A 15,871-nucleotide genomic window follows, 5' to 3' on the forward strand; every position below is an offset into this window, starting at 1 on the left:
TATTATGTATTTCAATTATAGTCACTATTTCTGTTTTGTAGTCAAATGCACACGATGTGACAGGATTGCTTCAGCTATTGAAACCCAACCCTTGGAGTCTAGTGCACCATACAAGCACCAACATTCAGAGACAAAAGTGCAATTACTTTGAACTAGCTCAAACATTCCGCAAATGTATCACTTTAACTAACCTTCCGCACTTACCCCTGATATCATGCTATACTCGCAAAGAATTTAAGAAGTTCCAAACTTTTTTGCTTTTCAGCAAGTATCAGATATTAATCTCCCTTAGTTCATAGAATGGGCTTCAGAGGTTTTTTACTGAGATGACCCATCAGCTCTCTATTTTCCGGAGCTATCTATTGGATGGATGGCTACCGTATTGTATATTCATGAATTCCTTGGAGTGAGGAAAGTGGTTTATTATATGGTATGGATGTGCGATCTCACCCTGTTGTAAAGTCACAAATTCATATCCGGCCCACTCAGGTTAGTTTGAAAAAAATTAGCTCAACCCTGGGTAGCTGTGGCTCTGAGCAGTCAGCCTTCATCAACAAATAAGTGTACAGCATTAAGAAGTACCAAAACAGTTGAATAGTAAAATAAATGCAACACATTTAAAACCTGACACCATTTTATACGAATGGGTTGTAGTTTTCTCTTTAAATAGACACCTCAAAAACAAAAATCCACTGGACGGTCCCGGAGATATTACACTTTTTAAACCACCAATAAATCACAGATTTTTTTCTGAGCCCAATAAATCACTGTAATCTACCGTGACTTACTGTTTAGGGTTAGCTACAACATATAACTTGAAAACATATATAAAGGCACTCTTGCAGCGACCAGTTCTGGCAGGGAGCAAGTCACTGGGACCAATGAGGTCTAGTAAAACAGTTACCGCACAGTCAAAGCAGTCTCCAGACCAGTTCCAGGCTCTATGGGCAAAGTGGCATAGACTTTAATAGAGTGGTCCTGATGCAAGGGATACCGGATGCTGAAGATGTTCAAGGACGCTGAGGAGTGATGGGGGTGTTGCTGGTGCTACTCTTTGGTCCATGAACATGATGGGGTGACGTCAGCCACAGGGGTCAATGCCCCTCGTAGTCCAGGTGAAGTCCAGCAAAAAAAACAGCTGCCACTGGTCTACTGTTCTCCAGTTGCAGCAAAACCAATGGTTTTATTTAACTGGCGGTAACTTTCTCACAGAGCGACCACAAAGCATTCCGACTACTCACCTGGGTCCAGCAGCCCTGGGTGCAACTTTTGAGGGTTGGGTCTCGGTTTCCCAGGATGCGTTTGGACAATCAGTGGTAATCAGGCTTTCTTGACCACCAACTCACGGAGGCAGACTTCTTCACCTTTTGTGGCCCTGCAGCTGTAACAGAAAGTCAGCTAACAGACTCTTGGAGCCACTTCTTCTGTCTGCATCTCTGGGATGACTTTTCCTTGAGCAGGGAACAATAGGAACAGTCCTCTCTTTGATAGCCCAAGAATCAGCATGTGCAGTCCAGTCTTTGGTGCAGCCTCTTTGCCGGATTCAAGGAACACTAGGGCAGTCCTTCGGTCCTCTCTCCAGTGCATACGTATTGGTGCCAGGGGTGCCCCTTTAATGCAAAGAACTTGCCCTCAGGGATCCACTGACTACTAGCTAATGAGCTACAAGGCAGCCACGATGACGACTTCCTGCAAAGTGTGGCATCCAGCTGCACCAGTACTGAATATTCTGCCCACTTCCAAGATGGCAGGTCCCTTCTCTCAGTGTGTGGAGCTTGGTTGCCCACCCTAGAGGTGAGACTATCTGAGGGCGCCACGGTCAAGGGAAAACTGGTTTGGCAACTGTGTCTCCTCTCAGTCCCCGACACCAACCTGTTTACCAGAATAAAGGAACAGCCCTTCTTGTGTGTCCACCATTTGCCTTTCAAAAGCGGATTCCCCTTTGAAGCTTGCCTTTTGGGCTCACACCCTGTTTTGCCTTCCTGTCCGGGAGGGGTCTCACCTCATCCATTGGCAGGCCCTTTTTGTTCCTGCCTGAAAGTTGATCACACATCCCCCCAGGAAGGCAGACAGCTGTCTCATGCCCTGCAACCATAAGCGGTTACTTGAAATCTTTGGAACACAAAGTGACAAATTGCTGTTTGGGCAATAGTTACATTAAATTCGACTTGAGCATCATAATGCAGCTACATATGATACCATTAAGTATCATATTTAGTAGTCCAATTCAAAAGTTAGCACTGCTGAATTGTCAGTGTGTAAACTCTGTACTCGGCAATGGGGCTACTAGTCTTTCCACAGTAAAAATGATAATGCAGGGTTTTTACTGCCAGGACATGTAAAGTTAGAAACACATCTCCAGCTATTTAATATAATGCACCCTGCCATTACGGCTCAGTAGCCCTGTCTAAGGGGTGACTTATAGATATAAAGAAGGCGGGCTTGGGCTTTAGCCATTGCTTTAAATTGCAACGCCAAGTTAGCGGTTTAACAACTGCTCTTCCAGCCAGCGGAGGTGGGCTCGGAGTCATGCTTTACTTTGGCACACTTGTGGTGGATAATAATAAGTGCTGCAGTCCACGAGAGACATCTTAACTTACAGGCCATGGGTACTCCTGGTACCATATACTAGGAACTTATACGTAAGCTATCGTATACCAAATGTGGGTGAGCCAATTAGACATATATGTTTTAAGGGTCAGAGCACTGGCCCGGAGGCCTATTTGGTACGAATCAGTGAGCCTTTAGAATCGAGAAACCAGCAGCATCAGTCCAAAAATTTGGTGGTGATCATGCAAAAAATGCAATTTCTTAACATGTGGAATTTCACAGGAAAGAATCCAATATCTGCAACCAAAATAAATAGTTGAGGACGATTCCGAATTCCAAGTGTGGCCAATGACAATGGCAGTCATATGCAAATATGTTATTAGGGAGTTTGCATTTGCTACAACAGATAAATCTGTCTGTGAATCAAAATAGAGAACTAAAGGACCACTTTCAAGACCTTGGAACTAGCAGGACTTGTATTGTTTCATAATTTGTTATGCAGCACATTCAGCAGAATGAGTTAACCATGTGGGGGATCAATATTCAGAAGTTAAGGATCTTAGATATATATTTTCAGAGGGGCGACTAAGAGATATTCTAAAAAGATGTGAATGCATGTCCTACTTGATGCGTACTGTCCCTCGCACAAGTCTTCCATGAAAGTGTCAAAACTATTACTCTTCATCAGAATGAGATGTCACTGAACAAATGGCACACCAGTGCTTAATTTGAGCTGGTGCTCAGCACCAGCACTTAATTGGTTTCCGGTGCTCAGCACCGGCACATAATTGTCAACACCATACTTAGAACAGTCTACCACATGGTGGCGCTGCTCATCTAATTTAGAGATGAGCAGAACAACGGTTGTTTAGGAATAAAATATGCATTAAAATAGTGCTAATATCTGCCTCCCTAGCCATTTCTTTAACTTTGGGGACCTGGAATAATCTGAACTGTTGCATTTACACGCGAGAGAGATGGTTAGTAGTTGTTTTGGCAGCGATGACAAGGGCGATGGGTTGTGCAAGCTGCAGTTGCCTCCTGGTCAGAGCCCTGTCTCTTAATATTTCACAAATTAAGCACTGTGGCATACATTGATTTGTTCACTTCAGCACCTAGATAAACATAAGAAATTTTAGATATAGACATTGTATTTTAGCTCGTTAAGTACAAATTACAGACTGTAGTAAATGGTATTACTAGTCAAACAACCCCCTTCCCTTCGTGAGTGCAGGGGTGGCAGCTTGCTGGAGTCAGAGAAAATGCAGTTTTTAAAAAAATGTGTCCTGTTTTCCTAAAAGGAAAACCGTTTCATTTAAATAATAAAAATGAAAGGTTTTCTTTTTTATTTTTTAGAGTGGGACCACTGCCTGCTCTGAAAAGGTGTTGCGTCCCCATTCACAAAGGGGAAGGGTCCCTTGGGCATCCCTTCCAGTTTGTAAATGGCTTACCACCGATTTCAATTGGTGGTAATAATCAATGTTTTGTGACCGCATTCCTGGTTACAAAACATTCATACATACATACCGGTGCGACTCGCTATTAGGAAGGGACGCCCTTTACTAGCTCCTTCTTAATAGCGACTCGCAAATCCTATTTCCATTACCGACTCAGAAAAGTGGGTTAGTACATAGGAGAAGTGCATTTTACTGGTCGCAAATGGCCTGATGGGCCATTTGCAACCAGTAAAATGCACCGTACATCTGGCCGTAAGTGAATGACAGGGATGCTTTAAGAAAACAATGCTTGCAAAATTGAGTGTTGCCCTAGTAGCTGCTCAGCAGAGGTCTTCCAGTGGAAGGCCACAGATGTATCCTTGTCTGAGTGTGCACTGTCATTAATGCCATGGGGGCAGGAAATAGTATTTTAGGGCTCTGGCCCATTTTCAGCACTTTGTTGCCCTCTCGCTGGGTTCACAATCTGCCAACATCTATACGTATAATCATACATTCATTAGTGGAACTTAAAAGTCACCCATACCTCAAAGGTTGTGGCAGTTCCACACTGCAAAACAGCACGAGTTAAGGAAAAAGTAAAAAGGGAGCAGCTCCTGGTTAACTTGGAAATCTGAAAGAACCTTCAAAAGGTGAGAAGTCCCGAAAGTAACCCTATCCCTCGGAAAACAAATAAAAGGCCTTTAGAGGCATGAAGGGGAAAATAATTACCAGCACAAATAAAACCTTTTAGCAGATGCACCTGCAATATGAAAATTCGTCTTCATGGAGCCATATAGATGGCAATGACTTACAGATGTTCAAAAGGATAAAACAGACAAAATAATTAAATCCCAAGGAAGATGCAGTCGACGAATTAGTAGAGCCAGATACACAAATTATCATGCATGAATCCTATCATTACTGACAGCTGCCAAAATGAATCTAATAACCAGGCATGGTGGTGTAAAATGGGGAACATGTCTAATGGACGACTGCAGAATAGTATTTTTTAGGATAGTGGGAAACCTAACTGTCTACTTTCGGATTTTCTTTCTACCTTTTGGAGAAATTCAGCCTTAAATGACACGTGCTAATTTTTCGGGGAAGCAATAAAAATCAATATTTGAGGTAGAGAATATGGAACAGGGGGCTTTTTCTGAGAGAGCCTTGTTCTGCTCTGTTATGTGACTTTCATTCACCGTCGTTTAGAAACCTCCCAAAATGGCGTGCACTCCCGCCTGGTCTGTGGCAAACAACTAGAATGCGATTGAAAGGGCCTACTTCCAACATTCCACCGCCAAATTTCCCGGCCGTGGCAAGCACATACCCCCGTCGTTATTATATAAAGCTAAACTGTGGTACTGGCTATAGACTGAAATCCTTCGATTTGTAAGACTGAGGTTCTGGAGAACACTTTATGAAAGCACACTTCAGCCGATATATTGCCCTCTCATCACACCACAAGTGCTCTTATCACAGATATACTAATCTTTGCATCGGTAAATCACAGACTCACTGATACGGTGCCCCATGCACTAATATTATTGCACCATTGTGTCTTTTTGCTTCAATGTATCACTACTAGCATTTGTGAGGAAATTAAACTGATGTTGCACACTACTCCTAGCCGGGCCTCTCAAACATGGCCCCCTTCTTTAGCTATCTCATCTGCCTCATGTAATAAAAAAAGATTAATAATACATTTGCACACACAATACAGGGCTTGTGCCAGCTCTCATCCATTGATTGATCTCTTCAACAGTAATCCACATTTCCTTCTGCTCGCCCCAGGATAATGTATGATGGCAAAGGATCATCTCACTTTAGCCACTGGCTGTTTTGAACTGTTGGGGATGCGATCTCTCTTGTATACATCTGTACTTATGCATAAACTGAAATGTACTTTAGTGCCAGGTCTATTGGCCAATATGTTGATTTTTTTCTTTCCATTATTTATCTTTAGTTATCTTTTTTTTTTTTTTTTTAAATCATTATTTATTTGAACTGTCTTCAGGTTACATTAATTCAAAGTGATTAGTACCATTTCTCTGTGCCAGTAATGATAGTTTCCTGGAATGTACATTGAAACAAAACATTATTTTTATTCTCGCCTGCTAGGAAGCAACCCCCAGTGTTCTACTGAAATTCTATTCAATGGTTATATATTTATTTACATTTAAAATTTGCACTGCAAACATATGGCCATGCATTAAGGTAGTGGCTTATTTTTAGCCATTGTACCATCTTGACAAGGTCAGGCCTATTGGCTTTGTCAATGCTTTCTTTACAAATTAGGCACTGGTTGAAATTATTGATAAACTTGGTTTATCCTTTGAACTGCCCTTGGTTGCCTGAACATTTATCTTCACAGATATCTACACTCATGACAATTTTGGTGCCAAAAACATTCCAGCCAACTAACCGCAAACTGGATTGTAATTTGGCTGACAATCTATCATTCAGACAGATAAGACAAGTCGGACCTAAAAATGACACAAGGTGTGGTAGACAGAGGGTGTGGTATAAAAAACGATGTCAAAGCAGGTTATTTTTATTATTGCACCTACGCACCAATTCTTCATTTTGGGAATGCGCCACTGCCTGCATTCGCACAACATGCGGTTGCGTACCTGTTTGTGAGGGTAAACATTGATGTGGCACTTGATACATTCTTGCCCCATGTTGGCCCAGGAGTTGCCGCTCATCCATTTTCTCTTGCACTTGGGACACTTGTATTCGCCAAAGCAGCGCTTCTTGCCCTGATAAGGTGTGAGGCCCTCTCCTTTGGGTCGAGCCTGAAACAAAAAATAGGGGGAAACTGGTTTATTACCTAATCCCATTCCAGAAGAAGTCACAGCTCGGAGCAGAGCAATCTTGAAGACAGTCAGTAGCACTTACCAGATAGTGTGTCATTGTCAGATTGGCTACTGCTGCAAAAATGCCAATTTTACTTCATTACAAATGTAACAGGAGTGGTAGTGGTCCAACACTATCATCTATCTCACTCCCGTCATTGTTGAAGAACCCGGGGCCTGGTCTACAGGTCCTAAAGTAACCGATAATATGAGCTCAACTGTGCATTAACTATTTCAAATTGGTTGTGACCAGTATACAGATCCCAAGCCTTGGTATCAAATACATGGGTAGAGTCCATCACACAGAAAAGGGGGGATGATAGGAGGATTGATGAGGAATCTACATATTGAGTCTCTACAAGAAAGAGCTTTACCAAAAGGTAAGTACTGTGGATGCAAGGAATTGCTATGTTTGTACGCATGATATGTTCTATTGGTCCTAACATTGTGTTGTACCCTCCCTTATTTTGATGTTGCCATATCCTGTATTTTTCTGGACTATGAAATTATTGGTTCTATTTGTCTCTGCTCTCTGAACAATAGTAATGCTCTCTGATACCCGCAAGGGTCATGTTCATGCTATATAAACCTTTTAAAGTAAATTCCTAGGTGCCTTTGAATGATGCTCCTAGCCGCACCACAAAGAAAATGATCTCCTGGTACTATACCAATAGGTGTTACACGGAAGGGTCATCAATTCTATTTGCAACCTACTACTTTTATAGCTGGATAACCTTACATACTTCATTACGTAAGTTCTAATTATAACTTGGATGCTGAGAAGTAGCCAACCACTAACCTTATGAAGCACAACAAAGAGTGAGCGGACATTGGCACATAGTATGCCTGCATTTCATTACACCGTATGTAACGTGCAGTAAAAGAAAACACAGATTACATACAAAACAGAAAAATATCGAGTTATTGGATCAGATCACCTCATTTCACACACAGGTACAAATTTGCAACAGTGCACATGACTCCGTACTCGCTTGAGGATTGGCCTAGGCAAACAAACCCTGCCACCAGTCGCATGCTCCTCATCCTCATCCATCATAAGGTCAATCCAGGTGAATCAATGTCTAAAGGCAACTTTTTGCCGATAGTGAGCCCTAGCCGACAATCATGGGAAAATTGCCACGAAATCATTATCATTTAGTCAACATGGATACTGGCAACTCAAGTAAGCAGCAATAGCTTCTGCAACAGAATGAAAAATGCTAATGCTAACAGGTTTGATCACTGAGAAAGACCTCTTGTTCACTCCACACTGTCAACAGAAGCTCCTATATTGTTGAGCCTGGACCAAATGGAATATCACATTAATCCAGGGTACTTCCATTTGGAATATGAAATCAGTCCAAGAAACTTGGATATCTCAGGCGTGTTAGAAGCTTTTGCGGGCCGGAGTAAAAATCTTGAACACACAGGACCTCACTCTACATTCTAAGTAGAAAACAAATTTCTCTGAAAAGATGGTTTTCCTTTATCTAGCATCTGAAGTCATCGAGTCGTGAAGCTGTTGTTAGCCGGCCAGGCCTGATTTTTCATTTATAAATACATTTTTGTCAGTTAACAGCACCCTGAAAAGCTTAAGACCAATGGCAAAAGAGGCTACTCTGCCCCTTGCTTGTGAAGGACCTGATATAACTTGATTCAAAACAGTTAGCCAGACACTGCAAGTCATTTCATAGGGAAATGCGGATGCACCTAGCTGGGACGCGCACACACACACACACATGCAGCATTCTTGGTAATTTGCAAGCACTAGAGAACCCCAAATGGAAATGTAGGGAAAAAACATCACATCTTAAAATATATTTGAAAAAATACCTCTTTAGGAGGGAGACCTGGCGAAATTAAGTATAGCTGTATTCTAAGAGAAACATGTGGGCAACTCCTCAACCATCAAATTCCTGGTAGTTCTTCAAAGAAAACAATTAGATCTGCAATTTTATAGGGTTTAAGGCACAACCATAGCCTTTCAGAATCTTCCACTCCATACTTCGTGATTAGTCTGTGGTCAATAAACTAGCACAATTTGTTCTTTGACATTCTCAAGTGCCTCTTGCATTCACTCTACTGGTAATCTCAGTGTGCGGATTCAATTCAGGCAGGGCCTAGATACTCCGCAGTCTCCTGGAGTATTGTAGAGATTCACATGGGCTGATTGTATTCATGCGTTCATTTATTCCTCATCAAGCGGATTCAGGCCTCACTCGCTTCTCCCCCCTTACCTCCAATATTCTGTATGTAGACTTTCAGGGATCAAGTATTCCCAGATCAACCCACCCCAATGCCCTTTCACACTGATTTTTCTGCATTCTCTTCACTGTTCCTGGCAACATAGGCAGGCAAGGCCTCTGGATGATACCAACACAAAAGCAAAAAGCTAGACCAAACCTTCATTGACAACACCATCCACCCTCAAACCACCTCTGTAGTCACTGGATGAGACGAAGACCCATGCTCAAGAATGATAGCAGGATAATGCCCGCGTACATTTTTAGAGGCCTCGAAAGGTTTTAATGCATCTATTAATCTACAGCACATATTCATATCTCGCCTTGGGGCATGTGACAATCTTTATCTGAAGAAAATCAATAGGGCTGGTGGTGCAGCAGCAATACACCTCAGATTCAAATTTAAATTACCCACCGTGTTGCTCTTGGGCACCTGACAAGCAACAAACAAGTGTAAGGTTCCTCCAACTGCTGATGAAATGTAAGCGTTCTACATCTTTACTAAAATGGACTAAAAATATATTCAGCTGCTGATCAAGGTTGACATAAGCCCCAAAGTAAGCAAAGAAAATCAACCATCTTGTCCCATTGTTGGTTATTAAACTACAGCCATAAAAGTGGTACTGGGGGGGGGGGGGGGGGGGAGGGGGGGGGGTCTCCCACCTATGGTTCCTGGCTTCCTCCCAACTGGCTGAACTAATGATAGCAACGCCCCTGTAAATCTCACCAGGTTTGGGAGTATCCTACTATTTTGCAAACATCAGACTAAAATTGTCAGAGTGCTTGGTTTGTAAGGAGGTTCATGTCACAATCCGAAGCGACGGGAATTAGGTAAGCATAGATCTTGTTTAACACTCCCGCCTATGCACGTTCACCGCCAAGGATACTCCATCCTCATGCAAGGTCATTTCATTCTGCAACCTCACCCAACTCCTTGAACCCATTACCAACTATGATTAAATGTTATTTTATGAGTGTGTTTATGACTTGGCTGCGCCTCACTACATGCTTTTCCGTTTACGTCAACAATCCACCCGGCACTCTAGAAAGGAGCTTGTCCACCCTCCCAATGGTATATCATTGAACCTCAACTTGGATGCAGCAGGCTGGCTCAGAACACAACTTTCTGGTGAGTACAGCGCAGCATCACAATTTCCAAAGTCAGAGCAGTCTATTTACACGTTGAGGCACGGTCTAGGGTTTTTGCTACAACCAAAAGATTAATGCAAATCTTTACCCACCAGACAAATGAAATGTTAACTCTTTTCCCCAGCAGAAAGTAGCTCTGCCTAAAAAATTAACAAACAAAAAAAAAGTAGCCCCCTCGCGGGAGGCACTTGGTGTAAGTGTTGCAGGACGACCCGTCAGCTGTGATTCACTCCAGCTTGAGGTGGAGTCCCACTGCACCGGAGCCAGAAATACCACAGCGCAGAAGTCATCGCTTCCAGCTGTGCTCGCCCTGAAGGGACCTATAGAAAAAGGGATAGGAAATGGAGTCCAGATGAACCGGCCTATACCCCTCCCGTTGCATGCATTACCATTCCATTTCATAAAGGTCTGGACAATGCTCGGTTAGCAAGTCAAGACTGTATGCACCGCAACAAAGCCTGGTATGTAGGCCTCCTCTAAGATAGCCTTACTCAGTCTGCCTAGTTTCAACCCCGGAGCTTCATTTCACGAGCTGTGGGCACCCCTTCTTGCGCTCTTGACATCTGAATTTACAGAGCTCACCTGACCCAAATATCTCAGACTGCTAAGACTGGCGGACCCCCTATCAACGCCTGTCCCTGCTGCATCTGCAACTTAGTCAATTATGGGGTCTGACTACTAGACCGATATACTTCCTGTTTTATCAGGTCAACTTTTCTTTGAGGAGGGGGGTGGGGGAGAGGGGGGTTTTGTTTCCCCTTTTGTTGTTGTTCATACCTGAAGTATACGATAGTGACATGCCGGGTTGCGACCCGATGATTGTGGAGCACAATGACTCATTCGTTCTTTTTGTGGATAAAACCAATAAAAGAAATTTTGCCAAAAAGGGCCTAGTTTTCAGTTCGGCTGTAAATGGGCTTTGTTTTCAGGTCTGCATCAAAGCAATAATTTGTTGCTCGCCATTCTCCATAATCAATGTTATATTTTCAGTTCTTTCTTGGATTAATATCGTACTATCAGACCTGCTTAAAATCGATACTACTGATCCACGCAAATTTTTTTAGGTCTGACCATGTCTCGACAGGTTTATGCTTTCCAAAAAAATGTCATGATAAAAACACATACATGCAAGGGTCTTTCTGTTTGCCCTCGTCATCCACAGCTCTCTTCAAGTGTTGTCTACATTTTTCTTCCACCCACCACAGCATGGGGCAATAGATCCACCCACGTCAACCATTGTCTTCCTTGATCCGTGAATTATAAATTAAGGCATTTTACCTGGTCACATACCCGTACTCACCTAAAATGTTGATTATTGTATAAGATTGCAAAAAAAGAAAAAGCAGACTTGCCAAGGCGGAAGCATTAGGTTTTTCCAGTGTTTATTTAAAGTATGTTTTAAACCCATTCAATATCTGGAGTTTTTATTCTTCACATTAATGCATTAACTTTGTCAACTCAAAAATGAAGGTGATAGTTTCACTCCTGAATACATTATTTTCAGTCCTGCTTCTCATCAATATCCTTAGGACATCGCTCACTATTTCTGGGGCCTCTTTGCTCATCCAAGCTGACACATTTAACAAGAATTTGTCCCGAGGAAATTCTATTTTTGGAGCTGTGTACAACCACACGAAAACAATTACCTACTTGCGCCCGTGAACATGGTAGAGTCATGTGCTGGCTAGTGATGCCACTTCGTGCAGCAGGGGAGGGCTCCAAAGAAAAATGTTGGGTCCCTCCACATATACATACATATATAATGTTGTCAAACTGGGAAAGAATGATTGCACTTAAATTTTTGTATTTATGTATGTATACTTTTATCCCGTTGACCTTTGGAACATTGATGTATATAGATGAATTTATCAGAAAAGAAGGGGATTCATATACAACCATATATATGAGTATAATGTGATTATAGTACCGAACAATATTATTGTATATTTTGATCCAAACCATCATCTTTTTAGGAATATTATTTATTTAGATGGGTTTTAATTAGGATGTCCTCCGTCATGTCGAATAATATGGCACTTGCCAGAGGAATCATCGTATGATTATTTAAATTCTGTAGGCATTTGCTGTTAGAAAAGTGAAAGAATTTAAAACATCTATCTATATAACATTGATTTTGAATCATACGTTTTTTATACCTGCTTTATGTACTTTATTGTGGATTCTAAAGAAGGTAAACACACGAAATGACATGAATTAATTGAAAAGTTTTAAAAACTGACATGTTTAAAGATGGCGATCTCGTGAATGAGACTCCTAAGATAGCACTTTAAGTTTCCAATTCCATGTCTTCATTGTAACGAAGTATAACATGTTATTGCAAAATTGCGCTCCTAGTCGTGGACAAGGCTGTGTGTGGCAGCCAGAACGCGTGGACGTTTTCATTTTATGGTGCATTAAAAAATCTTTGGACGAAGAAGTGGAGTGCCTGCGTTGTTTTGTATAGTTACGAACAAGCTACGGGACTTACACACACACAAACATATATACACATATACACACATATATATATACACTCACAACACACAGACACAGGAAATTATTGTTGTTGATATATATGAAAAAACAACAAAAGTCAACACAGAATTTACAAAATAAAATGATAACCTTCCAAAGAGTGACAAAACCCAAGTGAACCACTTGGTTACTAGCATGGGAAAGCAATAACGTTTTTTTTAAATAACCCTCACTCACCAAAAGGTTGATATATCCACACATATATATATATCCACATATATATATATATATATATATATATATATATATATACATACATACACACACACACACACACACACACAGATATATATGTAATAATAACAATAACAAACGCTAACAGAAAGCTACTCAAACGCTAACAAAAACAATAACAATAATAACATATATATTAATACAATACAGGCTAGTTGCCTTTGTTAGCTGTGAAAGTACAGTATTTAAATCCTGTGTACTATCTTAACAACTAGGATCTCGTGCAGTGTTGTATCATGATACAGCGCCTAAACACCCCTTATTAGAAGCAAATGTGCAATTCAGATCTACCAGATGAAGTATGTACGTTAAAATCAGCTTTACCACAAAATCATTAGATCCTAGGTGATTTGTTGTTGCAGATACCAATGAACTATTCAATTTTCCTGTGTAGTGGTGCATAGTATGAGCCCTTCTGACCTCCAGGGATGCCTATGAGCATCTGTCAGATGGAAACAAGTAAGCAACCTCTATTCCCTCAGGAGCCATCCTTCCAGTTTCATTGAGCCTGGATTGCCCCGTTATCCTTTCTCCCATTCTGAGTTGACTCGAAGGTACATGCAACTTCCTGTGTGCAGCAATGCAAATATCTTTGTATGAGAACCATGGCAGTAATGCCAATGCGTACATGATCATTGTCATCTTGGATGTCTGCTTCTTCCGACTAATTGGTTGTATGAGAAGAACTGGTGGAAAAGCATCTCCAAATGCCTTGTACCAGCATATTGATAGGCTTTCCAGAGGGACCTCTTTAATGGGGGATGGAGGCATTGCATGGCAATTTACCTTTTCCTTTGTTGCAAATAGATCTTTACTGGCATTGCCCTAATGTGTCTGAATCCATTTCCCTCTTGTGTGCCTGTAAATCTGCAGATTAATGAGGCTAATCCTAGGACATTTGGTGCAGTCAGATCGCAGGCTCTCTTAACAATGCCTCAGGTATTATTGGTGGTTCTTGCAACAACCAGGCTGACCATGCCCCTTGCTTCAGAATTCAAACCCGTGCTGTACTTTTCAGTCTACCCCAATGCTCTGTAGGCGTTTCTGAAATTACTTTGGCTCTAGACCCAATATCCTTAACTGCCATGTATTACTTTGAACGGAGCCATTGTAAAAGCCCATTTCCCATGTTATGTCGCTCCACGCATCTGCATGACAGGATTAGCGAATGGCATCCACTGCGAAAGAGGGTTCTTATTCCACCATTCAGGCGATTCACCACCTTCAACAAAACAAACACAAGCTCCTCCCAATCCCCTACGCAGGTGAACATTTATTGTGCACCACTGCCTAACTGTTGAATAGTCACTAGGTAGAACAACAACGTCATCATATTCAAGAATGCCACAACTACTCTCACTATCAAACAAACAGACACTTTTGCTATAGATGCGTTTTCTTCGGGAAGGCAGCCAACCCCTTTTACAACTCCACGGTGGTCTGGGTGTCTGTAAGAGCTCCTAGAATTGTCTTTACCTGTATGGATGGAAAACAATTTCTTTATAATTTTTTGATCTCCCAAACAAAAGAATAATCTCCCTGTCGGGTCAGGGCAAACGTTAGCAGTTGTGCAGAGAGTTGTCGCTGAGCAGCCAGTCATCGAGATAAGGCGATACATCTATATACCCTCTTCTGAAATAAGCAGGTACCACCAGAAGCATATTTTGAACATTTCATTTGCTGAACAAGGCCCCCATGAACTGGTTATATAGTTTAGCCCTTCCGCGACCTAAAGGCATTTTTTGAACTTCTTGAGTAAAAGTACATGGGAGAGCATATCCTTCAAATCGGTTTTTGTTAAATAATTGACTTCTGTGACAATCAGCGTGATGCCTTTCAGCATAACCATTTGAAACCTTTGTTCTCAAATCCAATTTTTAGCAGACTCTGGTCCAGAATTTGTCTGTGCCCCATACTGGAGATGTAGAGGTTCTCAATGTAGAATCCTCACCCCCAGGGCTTTAAGTGGGCCGGGTCCTGCCGGTGCTCAGCACCGGCAGTTTTCAAAAGCAGGTGCTGAGGCGGGTACCTACTGGGCTCTCCATTTTTGCCCTCACCATCAGGGTGAAAAAAATCTTAACTTTGCAGTAGTACCACCCTTCGCTCCTTTTGATGTAACTTCAAAGATACTTGTTATAGTACTTTCACAGTCTCATCATTTCAGCACAGAAGCATTTTCTATATTCTATGCAACAAGGCCATAGTTGTTGCATAATTATCTTATGGAACTAACAACCATTGGCAAAGCCAATAGTCCTGACTTCTTGTAGGTGTGATGTTACTTATATTATATATCTGGATGCAGTGACAGACGCAGCAAAATACCAGTCGGGTGGCCCACTATGCTAAGCACAGAATTTTAGCTTAGGTGTACTAGCCATGCCTTTAATTACATCGGCCACGACCCTTTGAGAGACCCCTTCGTTTTTTCATCCCACTTAAAGCTCTGCTCACCCCATTCTCATACAGTAGCTGCTTCAATAGCACATTTTAACAGCAATTTTGTAACTTCTAAAAGAGTTGGAATATCTTATCTCCATTGTCCTGTGCTATTCCTTTTTATAAATCTCTGTAGAATACTTGAAGACTGTTTCCAGCACCGATCTGTAGGGGTAATTTATATAGTATGTATGGATAATATATCAGCCTCCTCCCTGAATTGTGTCATGCTCCAGAGGCTGTGAGCCAATCTTTATATGTAGAATCTATGTCTTCTCAGTACCAGCAACATAAAGGACTCCTCTTCTTAAGGTCTCTGCCTGATACAGGGCTGTCTCAGCCCATTGTTAGTTTTAAACACAGTGGTCCCTAAACAAGGAAAATGAACTATAAAGAATAAATATAGAACCAGAATCAGTACTATACTGGA

At 41.6% G+C, this 15,871-nt stretch overlaps 1 protein-coding gene across 1 annotated transcript in view; it reads right to left on the bottom strand.

Moving 5' to 3' along the window:
* The window catches only part of ZCCHC24 (zinc finger CCHC-type containing 24), a 210,292-nt gene that overhangs the window by 19,272 nt on the left and 175,149 nt on the right, over positions 1-15,871 (bottom strand). Inside the window, exon 3 of the mRNA XM_085604963.1 lies at positions 6,617-6,781. Within this exon, the coding sequence (XP_085461089.1) occupies positions 6,617-6,781 (165 nt within the window). The remainder of the gene's footprint in view (positions 1-6,616; positions 6,782-15,871) is intronic.

The sequence above is a fragment of the Triturus cristatus genome, chromosome 1_2, assembly GCF_964204655.1.
Source record: "Triturus cristatus chromosome 1_2, aTriCri1.1, whole genome shotgun sequence".
Classification (NCBI taxonomy): Eukaryota; Metazoa; Chordata; class Amphibia; order Caudata; family Salamandridae; genus Triturus; species Triturus cristatus.